This window comes from Hippocampus comes, unplaced genomic scaffold (assembly GCF_001891065.2).
Source record: "Hippocampus comes isolate QL1 unplaced genomic scaffold, H_comes_QL1_v1.1 scaffold45, whole genome shotgun sequence".
Taxonomy (NCBI): Eukaryota; Metazoa; Chordata; class Actinopteri; order Syngnathiformes; family Syngnathidae; genus Hippocampus; species Hippocampus comes.
In genome coordinates, this window is record NW_017805783.1 from 3,533,859 (window position 1) to 3,559,451 (window position 25,593).

Sequence of the window (25,593 nt, forward strand, 5' to 3'; positions counted from 1 at the left end):
GCCCGTTAAGTATTTGTGTATTTTAATAAAAAGAAAAAAAAACAAAAAAAAAAAAAAAAAAAACAGGACAAATATCGCAATCAGTGGCAGCCCTAGCCAATGTGACGCCCAAGGGAAGACTTGGTGGCCCACTTCATCGAGGATCAACTCGATTAACTAAGAGTTAATTCAATGCAGGGGACACACAGTGCCAGGTCATCTTTCAGGTAAATAAAGCAACAAAAATGGAGCGTTCCCTTTTCATGTGAGTCCACGTGAGTTTCTTTGCCTCTATGTTTGTCAGCCCGTGGTTGATGTTTTTGTTTATTCTGTGTTACTACATTTTAAAAAATGTCCATCTTACGGACATTTTGGGACCTCAGTAATCGTTTGAAGTCCTCCTTCATGACACTTTCCGTTTCCGACGAACTGCCGTTTGTCAAGAAAGCCGTGCATTAGAGCACCCAAACAGACCTGAAAGCGTCTTTGTAACTTGACTTTCTATATATATGTAGTGCCCTCCACAATTATTGGCACCCCTGATTGAGATGTGTTAAAAGCCTGAAAATAAATTCCATTTAATTGCAGACACATACTCTCATAGTGACAATTGTAAAATCTTTAGTAGGACAAAGTGCCTGAATTTCCAGCCGCCTTTATAGGTGAAAGTTATTAACACCGTTTGTTGCTCTTTGCTGAACTGTGATAACCACCAGACCCGTAACATTATATCATCTTCATAGAAAATGTCAGTAAAACAACAGGTTAAATAAAAGCACAGAGTTCTCCATTTCTCAGAAGTTGTACTCCAATCCTCAGCGTCCTTGTGCTGTGCCATAAAGTGATGACTTAAGGCTGCTATTTCAACCATACTAACTCCTGGCTAGTTGCCTCTCCGATCCTTTGCTCAACATTTTTCCTTAAAGGTCAGAAGTAAATTGGACAGACATGTTGCTCTAAGCTGATCTAGCTTTCAAGTTTTTCTTTAAGAAACAAACCAAAAGGAATGTGACAAAAAAGGAGGAGTACTTTGCACTGCCGCTCTTACATTATCATGACAGGGAAACAGAGGAAGGCGTCCTTGCTAGGTCGCCTGTGGCACAAATGCTTTATTCAAAGACACATCATTATTCAGCTCTGACTGTCTTTCATGGATTTGGTGATTTAGTGTCAGCTTGCAAAGTTATAAGGGATTGTAGTTCCTTGCAGGAAAATGCAGTATTAATGCGGAAATTAATGGATGAATCAACATTTACATTTATTCTTTGAACTTTCCTCTGAGGCGCTGGCATGAGCTTGCATTTTTAAGATGAATTTTTGCTGCGCATGAAAAGCTGTAGCTACAGTGAGGACTGGGACGAAGCATGAGTGCAAGCAGCAAACTAGCAAATAATTGACGGTCCCCATTATAGATACATAATCAATACTTTTAAATCAGTGGTTCCCAACCTTTTTTGTCGTGTGTACCCCGGAACCCTATATCATAGCATGAGTACATCCACTCGTACGTCTGGATAATTCTCCAAAGTAGAATGTAACACGTCAAACTATGAAATGAAAGTCACTTGATTTTGTCTCCTTAATTTTTTTTTCATTCTCAGCCAAAAATAAAAATAAGCAATGCTGCCAAATGAACCTGTGCTTTTTATATATAACTCTAACCACAAACATAAGATTTACCACAAAAACAGTGAGTGCCTTTGAATAATTGAGCTCCTTCTTTAAATATCAGGAACAAAATACTTAACAAGAATAATATTCAGACTCACCATAGCAGTTTTACTTTCTTTTCATCAATCATATGAGCTTCAGTAAGACTCTTAAATTGAGAAACCTGTGACACAGGTTTTTGTCTTCTTGGGGAAAGAGGTTGTAGCGCACATGTATGCCATTTTATTGCCAGGCTTATAAAATGACTGAAAATACTTGCTTATCATCTTGGAAATTAATGATTAAATGTTTCCATGTCCCCTCTCCACCAGAAATTTACCACAAAAATTGATCCCAAAACACTTTCATTGTATTTCAAACACTTCCAAGCATCTCTCAAACATTGATGTACCCCTAACAATAGAGCAAAGAAAATAGCACAGCACCTGTATCAACAATTCTTATATAGAAGATGAAGAATTACTGGAGCGGTGTAACACAATAAAAGTGTAACTGAACTGAAAAGTGCAGGGGTTACATCAATGCTGCCTCTGCTGATAGGAAACTACGCTGCTTCAGAGGCCGCTGGATCTGTCGTAGCAGTTAGTGCTTGAATAACCAGCGCTTTGGTGTTAAGTGACCCGAAATCGCCGGATCCGCAGGGACATCACAAACTGGGGGTCGCAGATAGGTTTAGTATATTTTACTGAGCCCTTGTTACGGATTCCATTGGTTTTTGATGCTGTGTTTAGTCTTAGTCCATTCACACTCACAATCACACCTAGGTAGAATTTAGAGTGTTCCATTAACCTGCCATGCATGTTTTTGCAATGTGGGAGGAAAGCAGAGTACCCGGAGAAAATACACGCAGCCACAGGGAGAACATGCAAACTCCACACAGGAAGGCCGAGCTGGAATCGGACCCTGCACCTCTGCAAGGTGAGGCGGGGTGCTGACCAGTCCCCCACCGTGCCACCCATTATCATCATTATCATCTTTAAAATATTTGGTTGGTTGGGGTTAACACGCAGACACATGATCGGGGGTACAAGGCAGTCTCCAATTGCCAATGTTACATGTACGGCCGATGACATCATCTGCAAGGGTAGATTTTGCTGATTTCCTGCTAATGTCATGCACCATTGGGTCTATTTCTGTTTCCGCAATGTTAAGCATGGCGTAATCGGGTGTACTGCACTTGCAACGCCCTCGTTTTGATGCAAATGAGGGATGGCACTAAGATTGCCCCGGAAAAGACTATTTCCATTCTACAATGCCCTTTAAGTCGAGCAAAATACCAAAACAAAGAAAAGTCCACCAATGCGAGCAGTTCGACTGCGCTTTGCGCTCGACTTGTACTCAGCACGAACATAGAATCCATAACATATCTACCAATGAAGGGCACATTTTATGTATCTCAATATACAGTATTTTCAGGTGGAATGATTCAATTCAATTCGGTTCGATAATAAAATCCCATCTTTAAAAACAAAAGCAATCTTCTCATTCAAATCGGTTCTTATTACAGCCCCATAATTAAACCCTGATTTGATTGATGTTTGCATGGTGGAGGTATGGAGCCAGAACACTGCCATTAGCTTTTGTCATTGAAAGTAAATATTGGCAAGGTTGAAAACGATGTCATGAAACTGGACTTGTTGGCAGTAAAAATGATTACATTATCCACTGAGATACTTTAACCGTCTGACATGATTTCATGAAAATATCTAAATAAATACAACTGTATTACAACACCGCAGCTACCCTTTGTAATGGAAATGCAGAATATGCGTAACCTTTCAAATTCAAGAGAATTGTGCTGCTTGTAGAAAATGGAGCTTTAGCTCTATGAAAAATTGGGCCCTGTGTTTTCCATTAAAATATGCCTAATGTCCAGTAAGAAATTGGCTTGCTGCAGAATATGGCTGAATACAAAACAGGTTTTCAGAAAGTGAAAGTAAATTTGAAGGGGTAGATTGTTTTTTGTTTTTTTTCCCCCTGTAGGCTTGTGTGATGCAGAAAACAGCTCTCTTGCTTGTTTCAAATGCATGAAAATACTCTGACCCAGATTCAACAGCCTGTGCTCAAGACCCGAACAGCCAAATCACAGACATTAATGACCCAAAAAAAAAAAAAAAAAATCTTATGTGAGATAGAGGTTGCCGTATACAACACGGGTGGCTCTGGTCTCTCTGGTCTGGACTGCCACATCTAAATCCTCTTCTAATAGGATAAACAGAGCCAAGTCAAAGCGTTTGTTCATAGATACTTCAGATGCATGCTAGATTAAGCAGTCATGCATGGATCACTGGTCATAAGATTTGTGTGACTGCATTCAAAATATTTTGATGCTGAGAATAAAATAAAAGGGTCAAGACCTCAGTGAAGTATTTGGGGCAGATGACTTTGTCGGTATCCCCTGGGACAGGAATTCTGAGGAGCGACTCAAAACGAACAGCAAAATGTTAAAATAACGGTGTTGATGGCGATTATCACTGCCTTTTAATTCATCCATTCATTTTCTGAAGGGCTTGGCCTCTTATTAGTGTCGCAGGTGGAGCCTTTCTAAACTGACTTTGAGTACACCGTGAAAGAGTTAACAGCCGCTCACAGGGGCTGCTTTTTTTCTGACAAATGAAATTAAGCTGCACACTCAGTTATTGCTGTGCATTAACATAACGACAAATAGAAGTGTGTGTTTCAATATGTGATGGTTTTTGGTGACCACAAGGTGTAATCAAAAACCCAGACATCAACACAGTATTTATATGCAGTTGAGCGCACCAAACGATTGCATTACATTGATTAAAAACAGATTTCAAAATACTGCACATGCAAACACTTGATTCTGACCTTGATCGACACTTTAAACGTAGATTAACGCAACGAGACTATTCGATCGGAAATCAAATTACTCTTGCAAGTGTACGCTTCAATCAATTGGAAATCGGATTAGTGTTTCAAATGTTCCAGTTTCTGTGGCAGGACATTAAATTATACAGTCGCAGAGTGGAAATCAATCCCACACTGGCTGTACCAAAATCAGATCTTTGTATCACTACACTATCAGTGACCTGGAAGGAAAAGAAACATTCAAAGAGGGGCGGAACATTGAGAAATCATCAGTTATTAACAGACACTGAGGAAATAAATGCAAAACAAAATTTTTTTCTTTTCATTCATTTCATTCTTCTCTGTCTCTATGACAATGACAAATGAATAGATGTTTAAAAATAAATAAATAAATAATATAAATAAAGTAACCACAATAAGTGCAGTAGTTTAACTCTTACATCAAACTTTGTTTAGGGAAGAATGGTCCATGAGCAACAAATTAGAAATCCCAACAATTCCAAGAGAAGCTTAAACATATTCAACAATTTAGTTATGCCTTTATGTGTCATGAGGACTAAACCAGCAAAGGCAGATCTCATTTGAACTAAAAATTTAAATACAAAATGTAGCACATTAAGGAAAGACCCACAAGAAGTTTTGTGGAGGTAAATGTAGTATGACCAGAAGATAAAATAAATTAATTACAACAAGCACATGTAAAATGGGACATCGGTCCGACAAAATTAATGGAGAACGTCAGTATGTCTGTACTTTTATGTGCGCAAGCAATTATATTGTTTACAATGGTTGTACTGCTCCAATCTCTCCACGCCGAAGCCCCACGACACACAATTGTCCTCGATTCCTACACCCCATCACAGAAGCTGCGGCCATCTGACGCTGGCCTGCTCTCCCTCCCTAACACCAGCCTGCAGACGTTCTGTGACCAAGCTTTCAATGCCAAAGGGGCCATATGTGTGAATGCGGAAGAGCGCTATGAGTATCTTGGAAATAGAATAGTCAAAGCAATTTTTACCATTTTAGACCAAATCTTTTAAAAATGTAAATTTGCTTTCAGCCATCAATCAAGTCATGTAATCCTGTTATCCTTTCTGATTTCAAATACGGAGCAAAATGTTGTGACTTGAGAGGGTGAATCTTTGTCAATCTTTTTCAATGAATTCAGTAATGTGTTGCATTATGTCATAACGACCCCTTGCCAGACCTCAGGTTTGGCGGGGTTGGCGTCTGGGAGGGACATGAAATACATTAGGGGTCCAATTATTATTACCCTTCAGATAGTACTTACTTTACTTTGCTCCATATTTTTTTAAATGATCCCATACTGTACTCTATTCAAGCAGCATTGCAACACGCAGTCAGTAGTATAAAATGGTATCCTTTGCGACACCCGCACCAAGGTCAACATTCACGGTACATTTACACAGAGCCCGCCTTGAGTGCTGAATCAAACGTCGACGTTGCGGCTATATCGGATGCTGCAAAGTGAAGCGATCTGATAAAATCCCTCGCTCATTTGCTCCTTGGGGATGTGTCAGAACTCATGGGATTAAGTCTGGACGTGCCATGATTCTGTTTCTGTTCTCCAGAAGGTGGCAGACGTGTTTCGGTATTTCAGGACTTCCCTGCCGACAACTGACCGCCGGATGATTTGCCTTGCTCAAGCCCTTGTTCAAGTTACAGTTTTCTAGATGTTCCAGATTTTGCTCCGTTTTTCCTCATTCCTTGTTTATTGCTCTCCGCTTTCCTGTCAGTCGTCATTCAGTTTGGTAAATTATTCTCCGTTGGTATTTGTCGTGATTTGATTCTCTTGTCCTTTTGCAAGCGCTTTTTGTTATTCTCCTTTTATTCTGGTGTGTTGAGCAGCGTCCTTATTTGTACTTTGTCGGTCTTGGGTTTGTTTAACCTTTTTTGTACCATAATCTTATCCTTGTCTACATTTGTGGGATCCAACTTTATCTGGATAATTCCGGAACAGTACAGAACCAACCGAGGCGGCCTGGTGAGCGAGTGGTTAGCACGTCGACTTCACAGTGCAGAGGTCGTGAGTTCGATCCTGGCTGCGGCCTTCCTGGGTGGAGTTTGCATGTTCTCCCCGTGCCTGCGTGGTTTTTCTCTGGGTTCTCGGGTTTCCTCCCACATTCCAAAAACATGCATGGCAGGTTAATAGAACACTCTAAATTGTCCCTAGGTGTGATTGTGAGTGTGAATGGACTAAGACTAAACACAGCATCAAAAACCAATGGAATCCATAACAAGGGCTCAGTAAAATATACTAAACCTATCTACGACCCCCAGTTTGTGTTGTCCCTGCGGATCTGGCGATTTCGGGTCACTTAACACCAAGGCGCTGGTCATTCAAGCACTAACTGCTACGACAGATCCAGTGGCCTCTGAAGCAGCGTTGTTTCCTATCAGCAGAGGCAGCATTGATATACAGTGATCCCTTGCTATTTCGCGGTTCGTTTATCGCGGCTTCAGTGCATCGCGGATTTTTTCAAACATATTCATTAAATAAATAAATAAATAAATAAATTAAGTCCGCAAAAAGTCCGCAAAAGGTCCGCGAGAAGCAGCGAAAGTCAGCAAAACAACAGCGAGTTACATAGAGCAACATATACAGTACTACATGTATATGTTTACTGTATTTTGTTATTCATAAACTAACCTAACTTATACATGTTTAAATCTATTAGTATACAGCATTAAGTCATGTTAATTACTTCAAAATTTACTTCTACATGCATGTATACCATTAAATTTGGCCTTATAAATATTATGTACATGTACCTATATGGGGGGGGGGTCGCTACTTCGCGGATTTTCGTTTATCGCGGATGGTTTTGGTCCCCATTAACCGCGATAAACGAGGGATTACTGTAACCCCTGCACTTTGTGTAATTGTAAACAAATGGTTGATTGTCTGTGTGTGCCCTGCGATTGGCTGGCAACCGGTTCAGGGTGTCCCCTGCCTACGGCCCGAAGACAGCTGAGATAGACTCCAGCATACCCCGCGAGCCTTATGAGGATAAAGCGGATCCGAAAATGGATGGATCGATGGATAATGTACCGATTTTATGGTTAATACTATGGCCAATGTCTCCAGATACTACTCCACTGCATTACCAGATAATTCACAGACCCTATAAGCATTTCAGTTTTAGAACTGCCTGGGAAAATGTACCTTCTGTGGACACTACTCCATTATTGATTACAAAAGTAGGTTCACGAGTGAAAAGGTACTTCATGTTGAAAATAGCAACATTACAACCCATGCTACCAAGAAATGTAGTAAGAAATGTACTAGTAATGGCACTATTTGTAACACCACTACTGCACAACACTGTCCATGCAAGACACAATCACTCCATTATGTGCTAACAGCTATTTCAACTTGGTAACATACGGTCACTGAATGACAACTATTAATCCGATGTTTTGCCTCACCTAACAGAACTCGCAGATGATGTCATATACAGAGCATCTTGTTACAAAGGATTACAACGCATAGCTTTGACCATCATGCCCCATCACTCTGCAAATAAATCATATATACTTCAATTAAAGAGACACATTTGGTACGTACTGACTGAGTCAAAAGCATTTTGTCCAGACACGGTGACTATGCAGTAAGCAGTCAATGTTACTCTCGTGCTCCTGTCATGTCTTGTGTTATTTTTCAGTCTCAGGCAAGAGTGTGGGTGTTTCCTTCTTGAGTCGGATTATTAAGGCTTGATCATGGCTCTGTTTCCAAGTGCTTCAATTTTCTAGACATTCTTGATTTTTGCCTCATGGTTTTGCCATGTAGTTCTATTGTGTTTCTCTTGTCTTTTTTGATAACAGTGTAGTCTCTGTTTTTTATTCTCGTGTTTTGGATTCTCTTGTCCTTTTAGTTGACAAGCAATTTACATGTCCCCGTTCCTTGCCTCACACAAGCGCTTTTGGTTTGTCCCACATTTTCCTGGTTCTTTGTTACTGGCATCCTGAGTTGTACTTTACCGGTGCTGCGTTGTTTTTGCATGTAAACCCTTTTTTAAAAAGACCTTATACTTGTCTACGTTTGGGAGATCCACTCCTATTCGGATTATTAGGGTACACATAACAGTTACAGATTCTGCAGAACAACAAGCGACAGGCTTCATAAACTTGCTGGTCAATATTTTTCTGAATTGCATCCTAATTATTGTTTGTTTTTGTGTTCTTTTCATTCTCTGTTCAAGGTCCAGAACTAGCTCACACTTCTGAGCATATTGAATGTGACCTCACACCACTAAGAATCATGTGCAAAGATCTTAGTGGCGCCAGAATGCTTCAACAGCAAGCAATCTCACCATGGGCTCCGTTAATAAGCTGTTAATCACACAACTGTCGTGATTGAGAAACTCCTCGCAAGTCATCATCATTATAGCTGACAGTATGGAATAATTTTCCCACTTCTCAACTGCGAGAAGAATGTACAACTATGTTTGACATTACTTGAAAACAGAGTGGATTATTTTTGTCCTGTATACATTCTAAAAGATTTGTGCTGCAAATAGTTAAGAGGTCAGTTCTGAGGTACCAATAATGTAAGCATCATACCATAATGTTATATTCCAAACTTTTCAGGTCCCGATTCCCAAGCAGAGACAGCACGCGTATACTTTGGAGGACCTGAACCTCTGTTTGTAGACATAATTCTTTTAAATATACACTAACCCGTCAAATATTTATCAAATGAATGTACACACACCAAGTTGCAATCAAACACGTGTGACATGTTAAAAAAAGAACAACTAAGAAACAATTACGTGTGATGACATTTTTAGTCCCACAAGAACATGAAGCCAACACAAAGCCTATTATCCCTCTGATTTGTAATGGTCTGTTGGCCTCTTGTTCAGTATTGACAAATAATGGATCCCATCATTGTAATGCCAAACTTGAAGCTTGATTTATGCAACACTAAAGTCACATAGCACTTCACCCTTTTTATTCTTCCTGTCTCCGGAGATTGTTGAATACAGTAAATAGTGTGGCAAGTAGACAATAACAAAGGAAAACTGAGATCACTATCAGTCGGCCAGTTATTGATAATCCATCATCCTCCATGTCAACCTCCACAAGAGGGTGGAATGTTCCAATTCTGCTGTTGATTGTGGTATAGCTGGCTACATGTTTTTTTATTTTATTAGAAGGGTTTCATGATATATACTGTATGTACATAAACCCACTCAAGAGCAGTGTGTGATTTCATTATAAGTAAAACTTAAGCTAAAAAAAAGTTGGCTTGAGATTTTTAGCTCACACACATATAACATTTGAAAATCACAAGTTCCTTCCTGTATGGCGGCCGACAGCCGCAAACAATGCTGCAAACACAAAAATGTTGACCAAAAAGAAAGATGCAAACAAAAAAAGACGAACACACACAGGAAAACTAAAAACACACACAAAACAACTCCATTTTCTGATCTGCTTTATCCTCACAAAGGTCGTAGGGAGTGCTGGAGCGTATCCTAGCCGTCTTCCGGCAGTAGGCGGGGGACACCCTAAACTGGTTGCCAGCCAATCGCAGGGCACACAGAGACGAACAACCATCCACGCTCACACTCACACCTCGGGACAATTTGGAGTGTTCAATCAGCCTGCCATGCATATTTTTAGAACGTGGGAGGAAACTGGAGTACCTGGAGAAAACCCACGCAGGCACGGACGGGGAGAACATGCAAACTCCCCACAGGGAGGCCGGAGCTGGAATTGACCCCGATACCTCTGCACAGTGAGGTCGACGCGCTAACCACTGGACCACCGGGCCTGCCCCACAAAACAACTGCAAAACAAAAATGCTGCAAATGGCCAAACACTACAAACACAGGAATGTTTCAAACAAAAACCAAAAACATAAATGCCGAAATTAACAATCTCAAGACAGAAATGCTGCAATCACGGGAACCAAGTAAAAGCATTTATTACAAACCACAAAAAAAAAAAAAAAACTGTGGAAATCCAAAACAAATCAACTCAAAAATGAGAAAGAAATGATGCAGATGCACGACACTAAACGAAAGTTTGACAGGCCACCGCAGGACCAGTCCTGTGAGACAAGATCCCCTGGAAGGACCTGAGCGGGATTGCCTGATTAGTAGATACTGCAATTCGCCATCTTCTGGAGAAAATAAAAAATACGTTTTACTTCATGTCTTTTTAAACAAGTGCGCTAAGTCGACATCAGTCCACACAAATGTAGACCGATATCTCCGGAATGTCATTAGAGTTAAGAGTATTTTTTTTTTAAATCTTTAAATTGACAGTGGTTAATTTAGTGATGAAGAATCTTACACCATAATATGTTTGATCCTTCTGTTTCTATTATTTCCTATGAAAAAACTAAGATGTCTTGAAATAAGCAACACAAATCAGATCATGTTCAACTTGAGAAGTTTCATTGTACGTATTTTGGGTTTCACTTTTTCATTTTCTATTTTGAAACCAATTTACACACACACCTTCTCCGAGCTCATATACAATCTAATCTGTCCTGGACTTCGGGTTATTTTGGACGAAAAGACGAATAGGTAGTCAGACAGGACACAAACAGCTGCCATTGGCAAGCAGCCCTTTTCAATGATCAACCAAATGTGAACTGTACTCCGACCATTTTTATTTCATGACTTCTGAAATATTTTCATTGACGGAAGTTTCCAAGTGAATGCCACAAGCTCCAAGGCATAAAGGTAATGTTATTTAGTGACCTCTTTGAAGATGAAAACTGTAGTCAGCATGAAATAGACAGAAAGGTTTGTTGCATTAACTATACTTGTGATCATGAGATTCACAAATATTGTATTTCCTCACTAGAATACACACTCTTCACATTTTTCAAAGCATTCCATCACAAGCATGAACTACCTTTGATCCGATCATGTTAGCCTTGCTGGAAATATCCAATCCTTCGCAAGGTGGAAGTTGGAAAGGAAAGTGCCCGAGAGCAGAGCTTGGGCGTCACATCGCATTACCTGAGGATGTGTCAGCTATGTCAGGTCATGTGTGTGTGTGTTGCTGCGGGTGACTATTCCCCAGCTGCACTCTCTTTGCAGGGACAAACTTCCTCACCTCACAAATGTTTTAAAATGTGAACGTTTCCTGATTTCCCATGCTGGGTGTAATCGACAGTCAACTTTTGCAGTTAAGTGATATTTTTTCTCAATATCATCCAACCTATGAGGCAAGCTCCTTCATTCCTTTGGCCTAACTTTTCTTTGACATCCAAGGAACTACAGAAAAGCATCAACTCTTCCCACTCTTTTGAATAAATCATTCATGTTTGACTTTTAAATTATTGAATGTGGACATATTACTCACAGGGAAAGTAAAAAAGTGAAGCCAAAACACATTTTATCTTATTCGGGGAATGGGTCTGAATACATCTCGATCTTCCGTAAAATTCATGCTTACGTTAATGCCTACATACCTTTCTCTTTATGAAGGAGACATGCTTATGCTGTCACAGAAAGAGTGATTTAAATTGCACAATGGAATTTTTTAAAACCTGCTATCATCTGTTGTTACATTTGTCACTTGATTGACAAACAGGGCAGCCAGTCATGCACTTGATGCATGCCTCACTGTGCATGCGCATGCAAAGGCAAAACTAGCAGTTTCCATTTTGTTTCGTCTGCTCTCACAGAGTGAGAGGAGGATTTTTGTTTTGTGGTGGGCTCCGTGGTTGGGTGTCTCTGACTTGCTGCAGAGCGGGCGGGCCCGGAGGAAACGCATGATGTGCTTGGGCACACATTGACCATTTTCCCCGGTGCTGGAGAATGACGCTTGGAATGGAAGAGTTGTCCTCCTAACACTTGCATGAGGCCTGTGGCCCTCTGGTGGTGTGTCGCTTCTGCCAGTTGGTGTGGTGGTGGTGGGGGTAGTGACAGGGACAGTGACATGCTGGCCGGCTGTGGAGCCGCATTTTCTGCCCATTGATAACAACATGAAGTCCAAGTACCTGTCCAATATGACTGATGTTAATAGGGAGGTGTGTGCACGACTCGCTATCAGAAACTACTTCAACATAGATCCCCTGGCTAATTCCATTCATCACAGTAAAATAAAGATAATAGTGGTATTGCACAATATGAGTTCATGCAGTTATACAAAGTACACAAATAAATAAATAAGGTAGTTCACTTGGACTTGGTCATTTTGTAAGTGGCTCGCAAAAGTGTGGGCACCCCTAGAGTAGGGCCAACTTCTGTAGGCGGTGATCGAATCGTCCAGCTCACATTGCCCCTCTCACAGATGTTTAGCCCATTGGAAGGGGACCCACGTTAACCATGCAGGCGGTGCCCAGTCCCATGCAGACCAGCAAGTGCTTGCTATCTAGCCCCACCTCTAGGCCTGGCTCTGGATGGAGCGGTCATTGTGACCAGAGTACAGGCAAGGGTAAACATCTTCCAATGTTTGTAATCAAGTCCTAGCCATTCTTTGGCTCAGGCCCCAAATGTCAAGCTACGGCTCTGCGCCGAGCCAGCAAGCCAACTGACAACCAAAGTGTGACAAGCGGACCAACCATCGATGAAGAAGGCAGCTAGTCGCCACGGGAGCCAATGTGAATTGCACCACACATTGACCGTCGGCACTTCATAAGCACATCACGGTAATATGCTGCAACTCCAGCAGAGTGGCAGACTCACACATGACCGTGGCTCTCTAGCCTAATTGGTTGAGGGACCCGCTTGGGCTGCTGCACTTCCCGCCTTTCAAGTTCCCCACTTGGTGCCGAACTGAAACATTTTACGAATCAGAGGGAAAACTAAAGCCCTTGATATAGCAGCACCCACTGTGGTGATTTATTTATTTATTTTTTTAATACAATCATTGTTACAGGCGTAACAATTAAAGTTCAGTGATTTCCGAAATATTTGGCAAATGAGCGTTGTGCACATAAACACTCGTTCATTTTGGTTTTCAAACTGTTGGATTGATTCACAAAATATGGATTTTTGACGCACAAATTGCACTGCAAATTCGCTTACGTTGAGCCTTGATATGCCCTTCTGGCACAAATTTATGGAACATGTTGACTATTACAGTACATATATATTTGAAAGGTCTCAACTACATACTTGATGCATTGCAACTCCATAACAATTAAAAAAATGGAATTGATAAAACTGATAGTGTCAGCTGAGCATTAAAAAAAAATGTAAAGTTGTGAAACTCTTGCCTTGGATTTCATTCAATGTGCATCATGATCTAATCTGATCTACCACGATATTCTGATGATTTATCAAATGACTTCACACATTTAATTCCAGCCACCTTCCAGTCTAGAGTGTTATCCTCACAGTGCAGAGGCGCAAGGTTCGATTCTGGCTCCGGCCTTCCCGTGTGGAGTTTGCATGTTCTCCCCATGCCTGCGTTGGTTTTCTCCGGGTACTTCGGTTTCCTCCCACATTCCAAAAACAGTGGTGGCAGGTTAATGGAACACTTTAAATTGTCTCTAGGTGTGAGTGTGAGCGTGGATGGTTGCTGTTCTTTGTGTGCCCTGCGATTGGCTGGCAACCAGTTTGGGGTGTACCCCGCCTACTGCCCAAAGACAGCTGGGATAGGCTCCAGCACGCCCCACGACTCTTGTGAGGATAAAACAGATCAGAAAATGGATGGATGGATGGATCATGTAAGATCCTCAAACATTGTTCTGTTTGTTCATGTGAAAGTATGTGAATTACCCGAACGCCCTTTCAACGCTTAGTGGAAAAAAAAGACTTTACAAAAACAGGAAGGAACTCACAGAAGTATGTTTAAAATGTCATAAAATAATTTGACATCAATATCCACAGTACAATATTTCTGTTAATGTGTCGCACCCTCATTGATGTTATCATCAATGTGTTTATGTGGTTACATGATAACCATTATGGAACCCCTAGTTTTCCATTCTCCATGGATCTTCGTGGTATTATCTAGCTCTGATTGTGGACAGGGAAGGCCAGAGATACTGAATTCCACCAGAGTGGTCTCTCGAAGAACATCATCTAAGCCTGTGGGATTAAATATTTATTGGGTCTGTACACTAGGGGTCATGCTTCTGGCTCTATGATGCCAATGGCATTAACTTACTCGGTGAGACAGCCAACATACATTTCTCAAATCCTGACCAATCCACTCATCCAAAGCCGAATTCTGTAGCTTCATCTTTTATAAGTCTATGCAAGTCTTCTTTCATATTGACCGCAGCTATCCTATCACTCATCCCTCAGAATTTCCTCTGAGTCGGGCTTTGATTCATACAGTATGTTAACTACACCCTTACTTGTTTCACCGTGAACACTTTGACAGAAACGGTTTTATTTCATTCTGGTCTGCTCAAGAAAAGTGGTGCGGAAACTTGAATTTTCCTGATAATAGACGTCAACTTGCTCAAAGTTTGTTCAGTGATGGTTCTTCTTATTTCATGTACTATTGAGCCTGATCACATGACCCGATATTAGCAATGAGAGGCCAGGTGTTCAAAACTGTGTAAATCCACTCATGCTAATGCTAAATGCATGCTGCATTGGTGAGTAAAAATGACCAAAATGTCTTCTACTGGGAAAGTTATTTGTTATGATGTTAATTCTTTCCTTAATGTGAGGGTCATTCAATAAATAAGGCGAAGTTTTCATTTTAGGACTTCTAATACAGATAGAAGCTTACTTTTTTTTTTTCAATGTAGTCTCCCAGCACTGTCACACTTTTCCCATCTGTGCATAAGATTCCATATTCACTCAGCATAAAAATCTTTGGAATGATGTCTCCAGCCAGTCGCTCACAACACGTTTGACTTCATCGTCACTTTCAAACTTCGTGCGTCTTGTGAACACTTTTAAGGGACCAAACAGGTGAAAGTCTGAAGGGGCAAGGTCGAGGCTGTTTGGAGGATGAGGTAGCAGTTCCCAGCCCAGCTTGTTGGTGGTCTGCATCGTTTGGGCTGCTGTGTGAGGCCTTGCGTTGTCATCATGCAAGATAAGTCCTTCTGACTGATGACCCCTGCGTTTGTTCTTTATGTCTTTCTTGATCTTGCCTCAGCAGTTCACAGTAGTTGGAAAAAAATTCTATCTGTATTAGAAGTCCTGATACCGAAAAATTCAATTTATTTATTGAATGCCCCTCGTATGATGAGGGGAGCTCCTGCTGTGACTGAAGAGTAACTGTTCACAAATCTTCAGCATATTGTATTCAGCTCTGTGACTTTCATATACTCTGTGCACACAAGTCCTTTTGTTCACCCTCACATTTTCATTCAACAGTGTTATTAGATTTGATTTTAAATTTGGCTGAGAAAATCTTGGAGCACCACAGATTAAATACCGATATCTCGACTTTTTCATTACAGCCTTCATCAGGGAAGGCAGACTCATTTGTCACAAGCAGACCCAACACAACACTCCTCCAATAATTAGTGCTGAATGCAGCCCACCTATGCTGCACTTTTAGCCAGTTTAATGATCTAGTTGTTTTGGTGTTGATAAAACCTGCATTGCTGTAATCATTGGGGGGGCGGGGGGGGGGGGGGATAGCTAACTTGATTGCACTCTATGTAAATTCAACCATCTAATTTTCAGGGAAATTTCAATCCACAATATTAATTGGAAATGTCGATGAACCATACAGTGTGTCCTGAGTACAAATGTAGGACATTGGTGTTTTTAAATCGTGCAGCTGATCCTAAATGCCTGATTAAACACTTCCCATGATCTGGTCAAGCAGATTAATTGTGTCGTAAATTAATCAAAGTGTGCGTGCGAATTTGTTAATCCAATGACTGTAACAAGTACAATATCATATGATCGCCAAATGTCCCGTAATTGGGTGGATTTCACTCACAGCTCATTTGACACGGGCGGATGAAGTATTTACAATGTTAATTATAGCTCGTTGAAGTCAACGAGCGTCGGTCTCTGTTCGAGTCGCATTTTAAAAGCATGCGCGCGCATGGAAGCAATTTACGTTTCATGACACACAGTACCTGTCCACGCTGATCACACAGAGGGTCATGATGGAGGCGGTGCAGCACATTACATCCATGCCGATGAATATGTTGCAAAAGACCTCGCCAAAAAGCCACTTGCCACCGGTGAGGTCAGTCACTATAACAAATGGCATCACCACGATGGCCACTGACAGGTCAGCCACCGCTAAAGACACCAGGAGGTAGTTTGAAGGCTGCCTTAATTTCTTCACCACGCACACCGCGATCACGACCAGCGTGTTTCCCATCACGGTGACCGCTGTGATGATGGCCAGCATAACCCCGATGATGATCTTCGCCGGACGCCTGAAATTCAACAGCTGCTCCCCGCACGACTCATTCCGCATGGTTGTGGGGCCGATGTTCTGCAGGACGTTGTAAAAAAGCTGCCAGGTGCCATTGATAACTTCAGAAATGTCCTCCTTCTTGAGCTCAATACCTGAAGTGTTGTACATCACGACAACGCTGGTGAATGAAGTAAAGGGACGATTCGCCAGGGCACTCCAACGCGCATATTTGGATGTCTGTGACCTGCTTTCCGTCCGATTTAGTGCTTTTCACTTCGAACCAGATGCAGCTTCACTACATCAGGGCGGGCGCTTTTGGAGCAGAAGACAGTTTGGGGTACTGGTGGCTTCCGGTCCAAAGATGGTCCATCGAGCGGAGTGCAAGACCTTGTTCCACCTCCCCAGTCGTCACTTAAACTCCACAGCAAAGCAATAGGAAAGACAATGTGGAGAGATCCTGTCATGCGTTTTTGTAAATCACGTCAATCCACACACGCGAAGCGCACCTCTCTCTCTCTCTCTCTCTCTCTCTCTCTTTCACCGTGGAAATGATTCATATGATGGTGAGAGAGGGCGTTCCAAATACAGATAGGAAATTATTTAGCTATGCCATTACAAAAGTGTACTTTTAATATTATAAAATTGGAATGTTTGTTAAATGATTAACACTGCAAAGAGAGCGAGCCATTTTCAACACCATAGATTGCGCAATAATTTGTCTAAAGAACACACATGTGCGAACTGAGCTACTGTGTATTAATCTGTGGGTTCCATGTTTGCCAAATTTTGACAAAGGAAGTTTTGGTTTGACATATCACAGCTGACTCGACCCTGGACTGGTCACCAGTCAATTGCAAACAATAAAGTAAATGTATGAGTAAATTAAGAGGAGATCATTATTATTTCAGTGTTTATAATTTTGTAACACTTTTGTTTTGTGCAATTGTTTATGAATTTGTTGTCATTTAAAACGGGTGCCTTTGTCAGTATTTAATTTTTAAGTGGATCTCAGATTTGTGATGCAATACTGTATCTGAAATAGTCTTACTTGAAGGGAGTTGGTCATCACCAGACTAGGCTTTCAATGTAGCATGCTATTGTTCAGTCAACATATTCTGAACAATTCAGAATATGTTGAGTGATATTACAATTGCAGATTTATAGTTTTTCAAGTGTGTGTAGCGTAGCATCAACATAATGTCCTGACTCAGATTTTGGCTTGGGCTGGGCTCGTGTGTCAAAAATACATTAAAATGTTCAGTAGTTAGGTTAAAGCTTAACTCATTACAATTGGTTCACTTTTTGCCATGAGTTGCATTGTACAACTCTTTTTGAACAAAATATTGGGACACCAAAACAAACTGGAAATTAACCAAATGTTGAATTGGTGCCCAATTTGCTTCCAATCATTTGCAAAAACTTCTTACAAAATATTCGAGTGTGTGTGATGGGGGGAGTTTTTGCACTCATCCTTAAAAAAAAAGAATTGAGGTCAGAGGTCACTGGTGTCTGACCCCTGCCACACTTAACTTTTAAATGTTTGATTTAATTTTGCTTTGGTTTACTCTGCTGATGGCAACTATAGACAGTAATTGCAAATGCTAATCGATTCTCTACTGCCTTACTTGGGTGAAATAAATAAATACATGAATAAACACATACATAAATAAATAAATAAATAAATAAATAAATAAATAAATAAATAAATAAATAAATAAATAAGGCACGTGGACGACAGGTTCACAGTACGACGTCCAAAGTTAGATTTTTGGTCTACGGCCTTCCTGTACGTACGCATACATGCATTTACCGGTATCTATGCATGTATGCATGCATTTATGCTTTTAAAAAAGCATGACACTAGTGGAGATAAGCCGTACAGAAAATGATGGATCGCCTCGTTATGCAAGCAGAAACGGTTGTCGTGTGACCCACAATCCTGCCTGTCATCCAATTCCTTAACTGAAGATGCAGGCCAAGACAGACTCAGCTGCTGACTCCTAATTATCTACTGTGCAGTCTGACAGGCAGGTCTGTAATGACTGTCACATCAGATAATTGCCACTTTCTCCCAGGCCTCCTGCTGTCAAGAAAATTTGGCCCATTTACACAAAGGCTATTACGAATCTGTATATGTCAGAGTAGATGGGTCAGACTTCCAGGGATTAAAAACTGTGAGGCAAATTCTGCCGGTCAGTGTCTTTTTCAGTGCTTCAGAATATCTCCAAATAAGAAGGCTAAAAAATAAATAGAACATTGAGACGCAACAGTTAAAAGATATAGATATGAGATTATTCCACTGCAAATAAAACAGTTAATGAAGCAGTTGAGTGGAGGTGAAACAAAACAATTTGTTCTCATCTTGCTCAGTTCATATACTGTAGGTGGCCATAAATCAAACTGTTAAAAAAAAAAATCAAGGTTTTTGTTTGTTAAGTTGGCTGTTGGTCAGGTTTTCATTTGAAGTTTAAATGTGAACTTTGATTGATGGCTACTTTCACTGGCCCAAAATGAGTTCATCCTCTGTGACTGAGAAATCATATAGTGTAGTTTGTCAGTCAACTGCAGGTCGATATTGAAAGGAAAGGAGCTTCAATGTTTTGGACTCACTCAAAGTCTGATATAATAATAAGAATACAACAACATCAATAAGAATAATAATGTAAATGATAATAATAATAACGTTGGGTTTCTGTGTAAGTTTGTAAAACATGTTTAGTGAATTAGTGAGGTTGACTTTGTGGTCTTTTGTTCGTGTTGTGGTTGCCATGTCTTTTTGAGTATAGTATTGTTCTTAGGAGCTTCATGTGGAAAAAATATATTGTGTGTATGTTTTTTTATTGCGTTTGTGAAAGTGCTGTGATTATATGATATCTTAATCATCATGTACATGCACGAAATGTCCCATGTGTGCTTGATTTGTTTTTGTCGTTGCAGCTACTTCTGTCTAACAGTAGATGGCAACACATCCTCGGTTAATGGAGGTGGCATGACGCAGTGTAGACATTGTCGAAGTGTCCTTGAGCAAGATACTGAAACCCAGTTGCTTCTGATGCTGCCTCATCAATAGGTAAATGAGCAAACAGTGTAAATCCCTTTGACTAAAACAATTGTTGAAAAGCGCTATTTAAGTGACGTCGCATTTACCAACATTTGTATCGCAACAATGTATTTAAAATGTGATTTAGTACGTCAGCAGATACTGTATTGAAGTAGAAACATCACGAGAGCATCAGAAACAAGAATACTTGCTGGACCGCTCATGATGAAAAATAAGTACACTTTTCAAAAAGGACCAGAATGGTACAGCACTTTATTTCAACTAATTCGCTCACCCACACACACACACTTACACTTCCATTGAAAGGCAACAAATGTCCGTTCTCCAAGGCAATAAATGTCTTTGTGGCAAACTCGAACCTGACATCACTGTATCATTTGAAAACATTTTGGATAGCCTGTTAATGTGATTAATCCCATATTCAGGAACAATGAATATAGCAAGCATAAACACGTGCATTATATAAATAACAATAATATACCTATATTTCAAGGACCATTTAAAATATGATTGACAAGAGTTAATTCTAATGATTACATATTAAAATGCCTCCCAATTATTTTGGAATGATCTTGAAGGAGGGTGGGATTTTAGTCATTTGGGTCTTGTCGCTGATGGTGTAATGGTACACTCGCTTGACTTGAGTGCAGGTACCTTGGATCGGTTCCAACTCAGTGGGAGGGTGGATGTGTGAATGGCCGTTCGTCTCTTTATGTGCCCTGTGACTGACTGGCGACCAGTTTAGGGTGTAGTCCAGCTTCCGCCTGAAGTCAGATGGGATAGGTTCCGGAAAACTGTTGAAAATTGATGTACAGTCAAACCTTGGTTTTCGAACGTCTATGTTCTCGACCAAATCGGTTTTCGACCAAAAATTGCGGAATTTTTATGCCTCGGATTACGACCGAATATCGGGTCTCGACCAAACTGAGCGCCACTTGACTCCTTTCGCCTTCCTTACACGACGAAGTGACGCTTCCTCGTGTAGCTTTCCATTGTGAGCAGACGTGTTCGATAAAGATTTTTTTTTTTGTTGAAAAAAAGAGCGTGGTTTCGGTTTTCGAACAAATCGGTTTTCAAACAGCCTTCTGAAACGGATTATGGTCGAAAACCGAGGTATGACTGTATTTCATTTATCTGAATAAACGGAAATTTGGTATGGATTAGGGCTATGAAAAGCAGTGTTTTTCAAACTTTTTTGAGCCAAGGCACACTTCTTTCATTAAAAAAAAATCTCGCGGCACACCACTAGCTGAAAATGTGACCCCGGCTAGCTGTTGCTGCTCCCTAGCGGGAGTGGAGGGTACTACATGATCACTTTCTGGGCAAAAGATCGCACAGGCATTCAAATTGGATATTTTCCCGCGGCACACCTGACAATGTCTCGCGGGTGTGCCGCGGCATACGGGTTGAAAAACACTGCTGTAGTGTACTAATAAACATGATCAACGTCTGAATGGGAGGGAAGTTGGACTTTCGGGGGCGGAAAATCCATTATAAAATCCATTCTGATTTTAATTGGCAGTGAATTGATTGGCAGGTGGCGTTAACCAATGGCATAAAGCTCCACCTATTGGATTGTCCAATAGCGCAGTAGGGCAGGTACATTCTAAACCACTTTCGAGGACAACGATCGAGAAGTTTGCTTCTGAAACCTGAAAGTCTGTCAGCCAAAAAAATGTGAGTTTAAATCTTTATAATACGTTTTTGAGACCTGTTTAACTTAACCTACATACTGAAATTGGTTAGTTAATTAAGTCATTGAAAGTCATATTTGCTAATTGCTGCTTAGTCCGCATCAGAGGCCTGGAGTAAGCTAAGTGCTCCTTTTGCTAAAGTTGCTGCGTGCCGGCTGTGGTCAGTATTTGACAATGTCTGAGAAATCTATGAAGGCGTCTTCAGTATTTCTGGACTTAATGAAACTGAATCATGTTGAAGGATTAAGATCATTTACATTCTGTTTTATGGGCTTTTTTTTTTTTTGGGTGGGGGGTTTGGCGGGGATTAAATATGACGACAGGAACGTGCGTTACAGCATTTCAAGGAAGAGATTTAAACAAACGTAAGAATGTAAAACTTAAAGATTAATTTACTTGATTTCTCCCCTTTGCACTGCAGTTCCCACGGAATATTTCGAGTGGACAAAATGGATCCAAACAAACCAACGAACTTCAGTAGTATGGGGGGCATTCCTTGGCGGGGACGCAGTCGAGGGCTCGATGTAGGACGAGCCAGAAGTTTTTTCGCTCCTGCTAATGTCCTCCAAGGACAAGGATCCAGTATACCAGCTTGTGACCCTTTCGCTGGACGAGGACTTCGGTCTGATGATGGAGTACTTGTTCCAGCAAGAGGCTGCCTATTTCCCTCAACAGAACCCAAGATAGGCATTGCAAGAGGTACAGTACTGGCAAGCACCGAGATTCGGACAGAATTTGTGGAAGGAGCCCTCACCAGGAAAGAGGTAATTATAGCCTGAAAAGTGTTTTGTCTCAATATCATAAAAAAAAAAAAAAAAAAACGTATTCTAAACTCTTATTTTGTGTTCAGGTTGAGTCCCCTACACATGGTCAAGGAGCTTCACTGGTCTCAATGTTCAGAGGAATAGGCTTGGAACCCTCAGCGGTCTCTAGGGGAAGAGGAACATTGCCAGTTGGTGTGTAAATAACTGCCCCTCGAGGATTCTTCTTCTTCTTCTTCTTATTATTATTTTTTGTGATAGTTGCAGTGGTGGAAGGGAAAAAGTTGGATCTTATTTTAAAAAAAAATAGCAATTTTTGCAATAAAAATTTTACCTCCTCCACATAGAAATTTTTGCTTAGTTAAAATTGCGGAAGGAATTGCAATATACAGTGTCAGTGAAGAGTTTGGAAGCGCAAAAAATTCTGTTCTTTTTCATTATTTTAAATTCCCGAATTGAAGATTAACTCATCAACGTTATAAGGAAATATTGATGGAGGAATTATTTGGCAAATGAAATGTGAAACAAAACAAAATGTTTTGTAATTGAGGTTCCTTCAAAGTAGGCACCTTTTGCCCAGAGGAGTTTGCACATCGTGGTATTCTCTCAGTTAAATATATGATTTGAAGTTTTTTGGCCTGGAATGATTTACAGTTCATATCTGTGCATTATCAAGATTTAATTGCATGAATTTGTTGACCTCTTACTGTGTTTGAGACCATTAGAATTTGAAGGTGTTTCGAAATCTTTGACTTGTACTTTATCCATCCATCCATCCATTTTCTGATCCGCTTTATCCTCACAAGGGTCGCGGGGGTGCTGTAGCCTATCCCAGCTGTCTTCAGGCAGTAGGCGGGGCACACCCTGAAACGGTTGCCAGCCAATCTGGTACTTTATTTACAAGTGATATTTGACAGAGAAATCACTATTGGTAATTACACAAGGTAAACACCTTTAAATGTTCATTTTTTATTCGTGAAGTGTGTGAACTCATTTTTTGTTGTTGACATTTAACCTCTTGTAGTTTCAAATAAAGCCATGTGATGGTACAATGTATTTGTATTAATCCTGCTCCTACTACCGTAAATAAAGCAGTCCGGGTATTATAAAGTACAAAACAAAAACTTAAAACAACAACCAAATAGCCATCAATGTATACAATGGACCCCTGCATAGTCGCCTATTTGCGGGTTCCCCCACAGCCCCAATATTTAGTAAAAAAATAAATAATTCCGGGGGGAGCAAACCTGATTTTTCATGGACAAGACTTATTGGAGGTTCATCCCATTTTTTTCAATAATTGGGGGGGTACATTTTGTATTTATTTCTTTTCAATACATTTCAGGGCTGGACGATTAATCACACCCTGCAATTGGCTGTCAACCAGTTCAGGGTGTCCCTTGCCTACTGCCCGAAGACAGCAGGGATAGGCTCCAGCGACCCTTTTGAGGATTAAGCGGATCGGAAAATGGATGGATGGAAGGACGATTAATCGAAATTTAAATCGTGATTTTGGTGATGGCTTCTCCTGATCTTTAAAACGTCATAATTGAAAAAAAAAAAAGATTAATATGCATGATTGCGTGGTTTGTTTCCAAGTTTGCGACATTGTAAAAGTACCACGAATGCAACAACTTGCTTGCATGTCAAGTGTGTAGTGGCTGTGATTCTGCCATCCCTAAAATGTTTAATTACAATCCAGGAGGAGTTTACTGTGAAACTAAAACCACAACAAAAAGAATTACACACATTGTATTTTTGAATACAAAACATGCTTAGTTTTACAATATCGGTATGGCTAATGCGACAGACAACGGAGATTCTGATTGACATGCTCGCGGAACATTAGCATCAACTAACAAATATTTAAAAACAAACGCCTGGAAATACATACACACAGGTAACATAACAATACTCAAAGGCACATGTTTCTCCAAAGTGTGAAAAATGAGATACATTAATAGAGTTCAGTTGCAATTTTCTTCTGTTCTCATTTTCTTCTGCTTACTGTATTTTCCGCAATAAAAGGAGCACCTAAAAGTCTTTACTTCTTTTTAAAAGCTCACAGTGTGCCTTAAAATCCGGTGCGCCTTGTGTATGGTCATGACGGTAATATGTCGACCCCAAAATGGCTCCTTGCTGGAGACATACAATAGAACACGGAAATAGAATAGCAGCAAGAGAGTTCACCGTTAACGAGTCAATGTTATAACTTGCTGTTGGTTCAGTGAACTGTGTCCCTGCTTTATTAAATAAGTTTTTGTTTTAGCTCCGCAAAAAGGAGAGCTGTGGTGTTGGTTTTTTAAAACGCACACTTTATTAATGGTTTTTACAGTCCTAACAAATACAGGTACCACCTCCGAAAAACATAAATTAACGATTACTTCAATGAAACTGCAAAAATTGAAAATAATGCATCAAAACAGAAAATCAAGCGAGGAAATCCCAAAAAAAATTCTATAGCCCCCCCCCCCCCCACAGAATTTATTTTGTGATTTCGTTTGTGAATACACAAAGGAATAAATAACAAACACTTCTGAGACAGTACAGTCTCCTACATTTTACTGACATCTGATCCTTCTGTTTGCATTTCCTTGAGCGTACCTCCATCTAGTGGACCCATTGTAGATTGCGTTTTATAATCCGGTGCGTCCAATATATGAAAAAAATTACAAAATAGGCCATTCATTGAAGGTGCAACTCATAATCCAGTGCGCCTTTTAGTGTTGAAAATACTGTACTCCATCCATGCATGGCACCACACTGTCCTTAGAGTCCAAAATGCACTGGAACAGTTGATATTTGGTTTTAATTTTTAATTGCTATTTTAGTATATTCTGATTTTACTTTCTTACTTATGTATTTTCTCATAGTTTTTTCAATTTATATTTTACAGTTTAGATATCAAGGAATTTATCTTTGCTCAAAATTAAGGATACAAAGGTCCAAGGACAAACAATAATGTAACAACATAAGTTTCTACATGACATGGCTCGAAGTACGATACCTGAGATCTCAGGTTCACCCAATAAGTCCCAAGACCTGTTCAAGTAATTTAAGGGAAAATAAATTTGAGAAAAAGACATGGGTAATGCTTCAATAAGTGCAAAGGTGTGGATGTCAGAGAATGAAAATGCAAGAAAATAGTTTTTCCCCTGTCACACACCTGTAAGCCGGCTGATCTGATTAACGGAATAGAGCATGTAAATGGCGGATCGGAAAAGATCGAGTCACATGTAAACAGGTGACCAGAGATCTTCATTCGGAATGATGTGTCACTCAGAATGGCAACAATTCCATGTAAACCCAGTTT

The 25,593-nt window shown here is 40.3% G+C and overlaps 2 protein-coding genes across 4 annotated transcripts in view; one reads left to right on the forward strand and one right to left on the reverse strand.

Moving 5' to 3' along the window:
* htr7c (5-hydroxytryptamine (serotonin) receptor 7c) overlaps positions 1-17,275 on the reverse strand; it is a 29,130-nt gene extending 11,855 nt beyond the window's left edge. Inside the window, exon 1 of the mRNA XM_019885151.1 lies at positions 16,475-17,275. Within this exon, the coding sequence (XP_019740710.1) occupies positions 16,475-16,932 (458 nt within the window). The 5' untranslated portion in view covers positions 16,933-17,275. The remainder of the gene's footprint in view (positions 1-16,474) is intronic.
* The window catches only part of piwil2 (piwi-like RNA-mediated gene silencing 2), a 37,067-nt gene continuing 23,779 nt past the window's right edge, over positions 12,306-25,593 (forward strand). For 2 of the 3 annotated variants that reach the window (XM_019885139.1, XM_019885140.1), the window contains exons 1-3: positions 21,424-21,502; positions 21,941-22,283; positions 22,370-22,475. In XM_019885139.1, coding sequence (XP_019740698.1) covers positions 21,969-22,283; positions 22,370-22,475 — 421 coding nt within the window. In that variant the 5' untranslated portion in view covers positions 21,424-21,502; positions 21,941-21,968. Of the gene's footprint in view, positions 12,311-14,259; positions 14,262-21,423; positions 21,503-21,940; positions 22,284-22,369; positions 22,476-25,593 lie in introns of those variants that run through there. The other variant, XM_019885141.1, reaches the window with a different exon arrangement.